At 33.7% G+C, this 10,278-nt stretch overlaps 1 protein-coding gene across 1 annotated transcript; it reads left to right on the top strand.

Annotated features, from left to right (window-relative positions):
* Window positions 1-1,582: 1,582 nt before the first annotated feature.
* LOC139904462 (ethylene-responsive transcription factor ESR2-like) lies at window positions 1,583-2,602 on the top strand. The gene has a single exon (XM_071886384.1). It carries the CDS (start codon window positions 1,583-1,585, stop codon window positions 2,600-2,602), a length of 1,020 nt encoding a protein of 339 aa, XP_071742485.1.
* Window positions 2,603-10,278: the final 7,676 nt, after the last annotated feature.

Genomic DNA, 10,278 nt, shown 5'->3' on the forward strand with positions numbered 1-10,278 from the left:
ATGATATATATTCTTTTAATTTGTAATTAAAAATGATCATCTCCCGAGATCCCGTTTTTGAAAGTTAACCGAGACGAGTTCATCTACTGAGATTTTTCGATTAACGGGGTCAAACTTGGACAAAGCCACGATTTTTCGGATTGTGTTGCTCATTTCTCGATTTTTCTCGTAAAATCTCGTATGTTCTCACTCATATCTAGAATTCTTTTTATAAAATCTCGTAATAATGTATATAAATATACATATATTTTTTTATAAATATAAATTTATACTAAAAACACTAAAAAGTCAACTCCCGAGATTTTTCCGAGGTGCCGAGATCTCCTCAAATTGTTCAAACGAGATCACTCCGAGATCCGAGTTCTCCAACCTTGGTATTAGCGTTAATTAAATAAAATTTTGTGCAATTCAATTCCACATAACATTCTTATTCTTATACTTTTTTCATCCTAAATTAATAGGAGGTGATCCTCACACGTCACTTTTTAATCATGTACACTTAATTACCTATTTTACTCTTAATTATATTTACAATAATAATATAAGTTCAACTCCCTATACTAATCTAGGAGCATAACTTTAATTTATGAGATAAAAGTGTATATGAATCAAAAAGTGATGTGTGAGAATCAACTCTCTAAATTAATATATATTCTAATATTATTTATTAACTTAACTTTAAACATATATTTTTTTATATATAATACTTGATGAAAATTACATAAATAAATTATGTTTTAATATTATTTATTAGTTATAAGTTATAACTTTTCATTAATTATTATATAACATAACAAATTATTTAAAGTTGAAGAAATAAAGTCAAAGCATGACTATTAATTTGGGACGGAAGTAGCATATATATCGTACATTCATATATACTACTTTCGTCATATTACAAATGTTTACTTACTTTTTTTATACACACTTTAAAAAATTTCACTAATATCATTATCCACCACTTAATAAAAAAAATTTCTCACTAAAATAATTATTTCTAATTAGTTGAAATAGAAAGTGCATAGTTAAAATGATCCTCACAATGGAAATGTGGACGAGGGAGTAGTGTTGTAAATCTCTTTATTTATTCTTGAGATCTCCCGTTTTTGGAAGGCAACCGAGATGAGATTTCCATCTCTCGAGATTTCCATCTCTCGAGATTTCTAGGTCAACGGAGGCAAACTTATTCAAGTCACGATTCTAGAATTTTTCTCATAAAATCTTGGATTTTCTCACTTATTTCTCTGATTTTCTTTTAAAATTTCGTAAAAATGTATATCGACATACATATATTTATTTATTTTTATATATTTATATTAAGAAAAAATAAAAGGTCACATAAATTAACGTACGAGATTTCTCGGAGGAGATCTTCCCATAAATGTTCAAACGAGATCCCCTAGATCCGAGTCCAACTTTGTGAGAGTAGAACACATTTTTTTCTTTCATTTACTACATTCCAAACACAAAGTACAACCCTTCACTCAACGCTCTCCAGCTATAAATAGCACCTTCACATCCCTCACATTCCAAAATTCACCGTTTACTGGCAACGAAAACATTCTCTCAAAAATTACAAAAAATGGAAGAAGCCATGAGAAGACTTGCAGGTTACACACCATCGCAAGAACCAGCTGACTTATTCTTTCAAACCCCATCTTCAACACTACAAAAACGTCCCACAAACAACACCCCAATAACCACAAACAAACGACTCGCCGTTAAAGAAACCAACACAAACACTAACACCAACACTTCCGTTAGATACCGCGGTGTCCGACGCCGTCCATGGGGCCGTTACGCCGCCGAAATACGGGACCCACATTCCAAAGAACGTCGTTGGCTTGGTACCTTTGATACAGCTGAAGAAGCTGCATGTGCTTACGATTGTGCCGCACGTGCCATGCGTGGTACTAAAGCTAGAACTAATTTCATTTACCCACCACCCTTATCTGATCAAAGCAACTTTCTTAACATCAATCCTTTTTCTTACAATAAAAATCAAACGCTGCCGTTTAATTCTTCTACCTACAGTAACGTCCATGTACCTTCGTTACAGAGGAACGGTGCTCCGCTTAATTCCTTACTTTTTCATGATTTCTTTAGCTCCGGTTCGGGTTCGGGTTTGGCTTCTAGTTCTGCTTTGTCGAGTTGTACGGCTTCTCCTTCGAAGAGTTGTACCACGACGGTGGTCAATCAGGAGGTGCAACTTAAGGAGTTTTTCCCTTCCGAACCGGATCATTCTGGTTTGTTAGATGACGTGTTGTCCGGTTTTTATCCTAAACCGGAGCTTAAAACTAAAGCTGGACCGGACCCGGTTCGGGAGGTGAAAAGGACTGGTGTTGAAACAAACCCTTTTGGTTTGTTTTTAGAAAACCCTAATAATAATAATGGGTTTTCATTTAATGGGAGTTGTGGTCATCTCAATCAGTTTGACTTTGACCATGGGTGTAACGCCGGTGTTAGCGGTGGTGGTGGGTTGCCGTTTTACAGTCATCAGCCGGTGGAAATTGAGAGTCATCAAGAGAGTGTGTTTGGAGATGTTTTTCAGTTTCAAGATTTTGTTGGTTTGTATGCAACTGCTAGACTTCAGAATGCTTAAAATAATTTAGTTATTTTGTGTTTTTTTGATGAATTCTATGTTAATTTTGGGTTCAAGTACTTGATGAAAAAACATTGAAATATTAACTAGTTAGTTAAGAAGTTATGATCTATTTTAGTTATGTTTAGTTAACAATGTTTTTAATTGATTAGCTTACATTTTGCAAGTTAATTTGGTTGTGGATACTACTTGCTCCGTGTTATATATAGTATGTCCTTTAGTTATCTTTCTTCTAATCTGTCTTTTTAAATTCTTTTGATGCTATTGTTTTAGGCTTTTGATAGTTTATGTTTCTGTCAACTTAATTTTTTGTCCGGAAAATTACTTTCTTACTGTTAAACAGAATTATCAACAGTAGTTATAGTTGATTACCAATATAATTTATTAGAATTGAAGTTAAATGTTTGTATTTTAATGTTCGATTTTGTTAAGTTTTATTTTAGGTTTCAAACAGGAAATGTAATAATTATGTATGCACTTTGTAAATAAATGAGTTTTTATTTGGAACTTGATTTGAAATTTATATTTATATTTTTAACTTTCAAAAGATACAAAAAGGTTTCTTGAGTTGTACTTCCTTGTATACGGGGAAAGTTGATGGATGGATCTCTTCCTTTTTAATCTAGTTGACCTTTTAAAACTTGACGATATAAAAGTATGGAAGCTTTTGAATCATCCCCTTTTTGCTTTGTAATATATATGATGATGGCAAAATCTGATATCGTTTAAAAATTGTTACGCTTTTTGGTTCAATCAATCCATCAAAACATGTCCCAACTTTACAAGTGTGTAAATGTCCAACAAATTATTTAGGCAACATGTAGTTGTATTATTGTATGTACAAAAGTTCATAATAATATTTGCAGATTTAATAAATATGTTATTATCTGGTTATCAGATAACAATTCTAGAAACTAATTAATATACCCCACATAATGTCTCACAACGCTTTAATTCCTCCAATTGTTTGTCGTGTGGTGCCAAAATTGTCATGGTTGCTCGGTTGACGGCTCTAGCCATCTCGAGAGTTGGATACTTGGATATTGGTTCGGTGAAAAAAATGTTAAGGAAGCTAAGAAGATTAACGATTCTTAAATCTTAATCGCTCGAGGACGATGATGTAGAGGATGTTAGTGTTGGTGAGGACGAGGATGTAGCGGATGTGATGTTAGTGTTGGTGAGGAATCGTTGGTCAATATTAAAGTTTTCTATTTAAGGCTGTTGTTCCGTCAACTATTGGTCGAAGGAAAACTAGTAGGGTCTTCTTCCTTGTCTTTGGATCGACGAAGGATTACTCGTAACATAATCGATCGGGCAAATCTTTGAGTTTCGCGACGGTTGAAGACGAGTTGTTAAGGTCGGATGTGAGGGGAAACAAAGCTTCAATCGATGTAGACAAATTTGGGTTGCCATGATTTTCTGTTCAATCTATTCCACTATATTTGTATTATTTGTTGGCTAGTTTCGGTTATGTTTTGGTCTCTTTTTGTTTGTTGTAGTTGTTTGTCTTGTTATAGTTTGGTATGCATTCGTTTTTGTTTTCTGATGTGGTTTGCCCCTTTTGTCGGGATAGCTCGGCTCATCTCTTGGTAGTTTCTAAGCTAGCTTAAGGTTTAGCTTCATTTTCTGGTTGCGAGGCTTGCCGAAGTTTTGTTTCTTTTATATATTTTCATTTGCTCTTTCATCATTGATGAAAGTCCTCGATTATATTTGCTTATCGATTTTTTTAATCATGCTTTAGTTACAAGGATACATTCATTTATGATTTATAAACGTGTTTAGCGACAAGATAAACAAAGTTGTCAATTGTGACTAACTGGGAGGCCCGGAGCAGAAATAAGGAGATGGATTAATAAGTTCAATTTTTATATGTTCAAACACAATTGAAGTTTTGAGAAACACGGGAATTATAAAAACATAACTGAAATAACGAAGACTGTTATAATTCAGTAGGCTTATAACTACCTTTAGTGGTTTGATTCTTGATGTTATAATTCAGTAGGCTTATAACTACCTTTAGTGGTTTGATTCTTGATGTTATAATTCAGTAGGCTTATAACTACCTTTAGTGATTTGATTCTTGATTTAGAATACTAATAATGAAGTGTAAGAACAAAGATGATAATGGAGAGAAAGAAAGAAACACTTTGTAAGTGTGAGAAATGGTGCAAGTTTAATGCTTGCATTCATGAGTATTTATAGCCTAAAATCTCAATATAAAAATACATACTTTGTGTACCAAAATTGACTATATGTATACACCAAAATTGACTATCCATATCTATATTATTATTATTATTATAACACTCCCCCTTGGATAGCAATTTTATTTTGTTGAAGATCAACTATAAATTACTGCCTCGTTAAAAACCTTGCTAAAGAAAACCCAGTGGGAAAAAAACTTTAGCTAAGGGAAAAAGAGTGCAGCATGGAGTTGACTCCCCCTCAAGTAGACATCGCTTCAGCTGTTACATCTTTTGAACATGTCTCATGCCAATGTTATGAACGTGTGTTCTGAAAATAGCAGTTGGAAGTGCTTTCGTGAAAAGATCAGCAGAGTTTTTGCTAGATTGCACATATCTCATTTCAATCTGGTTGTCCTTAATGAGATTTTGAGTGTATGAGAAGAATCTAGGTGGTATGTGTTTTGTTCGGTCACTTTTGATATACCCTTCTTTCATCTGTGCTATGCAAGCTGCATTATCTTCAAAGATAGTTGTTGGACTTTTATCGCGTTCTAGTCCACAAGAATCAGTAATGAGTTGTGTCATTGATCTCAACCAAAAACATTCTCGAGTAGCTTCATGTAATGCAATCACTTCGGCATGATTTGACGATGTAGCAACAAGTGTTTGTTTTTGAGAACGCCATGATATTGCAGTACCTCCATTTAGGAATACATATCCAGTTTGAGATTTAGCTTTATGTGGATCAGATAAATAACCTGCATCTGCATAACCAACCAAATCTTGTTTTGATTCGTTAGAATAAAATAATCCTAAATCAGTAGTTCCTCGAAGGTATCGAAATATGTGTTTGATCCCATTCCAGTGTCTTTTGGTAGGAGCAGAGCTGAACCTTGCCAACAAATTAACTGCAAAAGAAATGTCAGGTCTTGTACAATTTGTAAGATACATAAGAGCTCCAATTGCACTAAGATATGGTACTTCTGGTCCAAGAATGTCTTCTTGATCTTCACATGGACGAAATGGATCAGCTTCAACATTGAGTGATCTAACAACCATAGGAGTACTTAATGGTTTTGCCTTGTCCATATTGAAACGTTTCAAAATCTTTTCAGTATATGTTGTTTGATGTACAAGTAAACCATTAGGCATATGCTCAATTTGTAAACCAAGGCAATACTTGGTTTTTCCGAGATCTTTCATTTCAAATTCTTTCTTTAGAAGTTGAATGGCTTCATGGATCTCTTTATTTGTACCTATGATGTTAAGAACATCAACATAAACAGCTATGATCACATATCCGGATGTTGTTTTCTTAATGAAAACACAAGGGCAAGTAAGATTATTTGTATACCCTTTGCTTATCAAGTAATCACTTAATCGGTTATACCACATACGTCCCGATTGTTTTAACCCATATAAAGATCTTTGTAATTTAATCGAATACATTTCTTTGGGTTTTGCATTTGATGCTTCTGGTACCTTAAATCCTTCAGGTATCTTCATATATATATCACTATCAAGTGATCCATATAGATAAGCAGTCACAACATCCATGAGATGCATTTCTAAATTTTTAGAAACTGCCAGACTGATTAAGTACCTAAAAGTAATTGCATCCATAACAGGAGAATAAGTTTCTTCATAATCAATTCCCGGTCTTTGAGAAAAACCTTGAGCTACAAGTCTAGCTTTATACCTTGTAACTTCATTTTTCTCATTTCTTTTTCGGACAAAAATCCATCTGTATCCTACAGGTTTCACATCTTTAGGAGTGAGAATGATGGATCCGAAAACTTTTCTTTTATTGAGTGATTCTAATTCAGCTCGTATTGCTTCTTTCCATTGAGCCCAATCATGTCTATTTTGACATTCAACCATAGATGTTGGTTCTGGATCATCATCATTATTCATGATGTCATATGCAACATTAAATGAAAATTTCTCATCAAGATTTTTCATTTCATTTCGGTTCCATAATATTTTTGAATATGCATAATTGATTGCAATTTCTGTATTGACATCATCAATCTCCTCTGCAGTAGGAGTACTGATTTGTGGTTCTTCTTGAACACTTTCTTTTACTTCATTATCAGCTGATTTTCTTTTTCGAGGATTTTTATCCTTTGAACCGATTGGTCTTCCACGTTTCTGACGTGGCAAAGATTCATGAGTGACGTTATTGCCAGCTTTTGGAATTTCAATTCGAGCTGGAGTATTTACTGCTGGTATATATGATTTTGTCACCGTTTTTGTATCTGTAAATGCATCAGGCAATTGATTTGCAAGTTCTTGTATATGCATTATCTTTTGAACTTCTGTCTCGCATTCTTTTGTGCGAGGATCAAGATACTTTAATTGAGGTTCACACCATGAAACATCATTTTCTTTATTTTTCATTTCTCCCCCTAATCTAGGGAACAATGTTTCATTAAAATGACAATCAGCAAAACGTGCTGTAAAAACGTCACCTGTCATAGGTTCAATATACCTTAATATTGAAGATGTTTCATATCCAACATATATTCCCAACCTCCTTTGAGGACCCATTTTTGTACGTTGTGGTGTCGCAATTGGAACATACACTGCACAACCAAATGTTCTAAGATGGAAAATATTTGGCTCTTGACCAAAAGCAAGTTGTAGGGGGGAATATTTATGACTTGCACTTGGTCTGATGCGAATCAATGCAGCAGCATGTAAAATTGCATGACCCCATATAGATACAGGGAGTTTTGTTCTCATTATCAATGGTCTAGCGATTAACTGTAAACGTTTAATCAATGACTCGGCTAAACCATTTTGTGTATGCACATGAGCAACAGAATGTTCAACAACAATTCCTATAGACATGCAATAGTCATTAAATGCTTGAGATGTAAATTCACCAGCATTATCAAGTCTCACCCTTTTAATGGTGTAATCAGGAAAATGAGCTCTCAATTTAATAATTTGGGCAAGAAATTTTGCAAATGCCACATTACGGCTTGATAACAGACAAACATGAGACCATCTGCTAGATGCGTCTATTAGAACCATGAAATATCTAAATGGTCCACATGGTGGATGAATTGGTCCACATATATCACCTTGAATTCTTTCAAGAAACATTGGTGATTCTTTCTCAACCTTAAGTGGTGAGGGTCTAGTTATCAATTTTCCAAGAGAGCAAGATGTACATGGAACCATTGTATCATGATGGATTTTTCTATCCTTTAGTGGATGTCCATGAGTACATTCAATAATCCTTTTCATCATTGTTGATCCTGGATGGCCTAATCTGTTATGCCATAAACTGAATACACCAGGATCAATATATTTTTCGTTAACTACCATATGTATTTCTGGTACATTTATATGTGTATAATGTAATCCAGAACTAAGTCTTGGCAGTTTTTCAACCACATGACTCTTGTCAGTGATACTTAAATATTTCTCATTTTCTGTTGTCACTGACTGATAATCATACCCGTTAAGGTATATGTCGGAGAAACTCAATAAATTTCTGCTTGATTTGGGAGAAAATAAGGCATCATTTATTAAAAATTTTGTACCATTTGGTAGTATGAAATTTGCCTTTCCTATCCCTTTTATCAAGTTAGCAGGTCCTGATATTGTATGTATAGTTCCTTCCGTTGGTTTTAGATCAATAAAATATTTCTCGGATTTAAGTATAGTGTGTGTAGTTCCACTGTCTGCTATACAGAGATCTCCACCACTTGATTGATGTTGTATTCCAGCAAAATTCATATTGAACTTCATATATAAGAAATAAATAGTGAGTACATTAATATTACACAATATTTTAAACGCAAATAGATAGTACTGAAACATTTAGCAAACATAATGACAAAGACAGACGATATTAAATCGTTTATTTTTCAAAAGACACACAACTTAAACATTCAAGAAATCTTCATATAAATCAGATGGTTTCTCAGTGACTGTTGGATCAATATTATCCACAAAATTTACTTCCTTTTCTTTACCTTTCAGCGAATCCTGATACATCTTAACAAGATGTTTAGATGTTCGGCAAGTATTAGCCCAGTGGCCCATTCTACCACATCTGTAGCAAGATTCTTCAGAATTTTTAGAAGAATTTTCTTCAACATCTTGTTTAATGGGCTTGTTTTGTGGTTGATATTTATATTTTCGTGGATTACTATTTCTTTGACCACCACGGCCACGACCACGACCACGTCCACGCCCATTACCATTACCATAAGGATGGTTTCTACCATAGTTATGGCTTTTGGCATGATGATGGTGATGGTTATTATAACCACGACCTTGCCCGCGTCCTTGTCCCTGTTTATAATTATTTGCAGTATTTGCTTCAGGGATTGCAAGTGTACCAGTAGGACGGGATTGCTGATTTTTCATTAATAGCTCATCATTTTGCTCTGCAACTAAGAGATATGAATTAAGTTCAGGATATGTTTTGAACTTTAGCATTCTCAAATTTCTTTGCACTGTGATGTTTGCAGCATTCATTGTGGAGAAAGTTTTCTCCATCATGTCTGCATCACTAATTTCATGTCCACAGAATTTAAGTTGTGAACATGTATTATACAGAGCTGAGCTGTATTCATTTACTTTCTTAAAGTCTTGGAACCTTAATGTTCTCCATTGTTCCATTGCAGCTGGAAGTAAAATTTCTCTTTGATTATTGAATCTGCTTTTGAGACCTTCCCATAAAACATGGGGATCTTCTACAGTCACATAATTATTTTGTAAGCATTCATCAATATGTTGATGAATAAAGCAACATGCCGTAGCTTGTTCTTTTTCAGAACAAGTGTTGTTTTCATTTATGGTTTCAAGAATGCCCATTGATTTAAGATGCATTTTTACTTTTATAACCCATGGCATGTAGTTGTTTCCAGTTGATTCTAAAGGAGTAAATTTAAGCTTTTCCAGATTCGACATTTTCTATTATCAAAAATTAAAACAAACATCATGATAAATTAGAGTCAATTTATATTCATAAGTATATAAACATTAAACATAAATTTAATATAACATAAATGATAAGTAGGTGACAGTGTCGACCATGTGTAAGCAATCATAAATAAATGTTATATAACAAAAATATAAATATTAGTAAACATAAATGAAAAATTTGGCGACAGTGTCGACCATATATTTTTTCAGGTGGTATAACCGACCTATATCATTCTGGTGGTATAACCGACCATATATCATTTTGGTGGTATAACCGACCATATATCATTTTGGTGGTATAACCGACCATATATCATTTTGGTGGCAGAGCCAACCATATTTAGTATTAAGATTATCGTGCTGATAACGTGTTATAATTCAGTAGGCTTATAACTACCTTTAGTGGTTTGATTCTTGATGTTATAATTCAGTAGGCTTATAACTACCTTTAGTGGTTTGATTCTTGATGTTATAATTCAGTAGGCTTATAACTACCTTTAGTGATTTGATTCTTGATTTAGAATACTAATAATGAAGTGTAAG

Source organism: Rutidosis leptorrhynchoides, chromosome 4, assembly GCF_046630445.1.
Source record: "Rutidosis leptorrhynchoides isolate AG116_Rl617_1_P2 chromosome 4, CSIRO_AGI_Rlap_v1, whole genome shotgun sequence".
NCBI lineage: Eukaryota > Viridiplantae > Streptophyta > Magnoliopsida > Asterales > Asteraceae > Rutidosis > Rutidosis leptorrhynchoides.

What these genes read in the sequence shown, in the direction of transcription:
- LOC139904462 (XM_071886384.1), top strand. Translation starts at nt 1,583, where the DNA reads ATGGAAGAAGCCATGAGAAGACTTGCAGGTTACACACCATCGCAAGAA.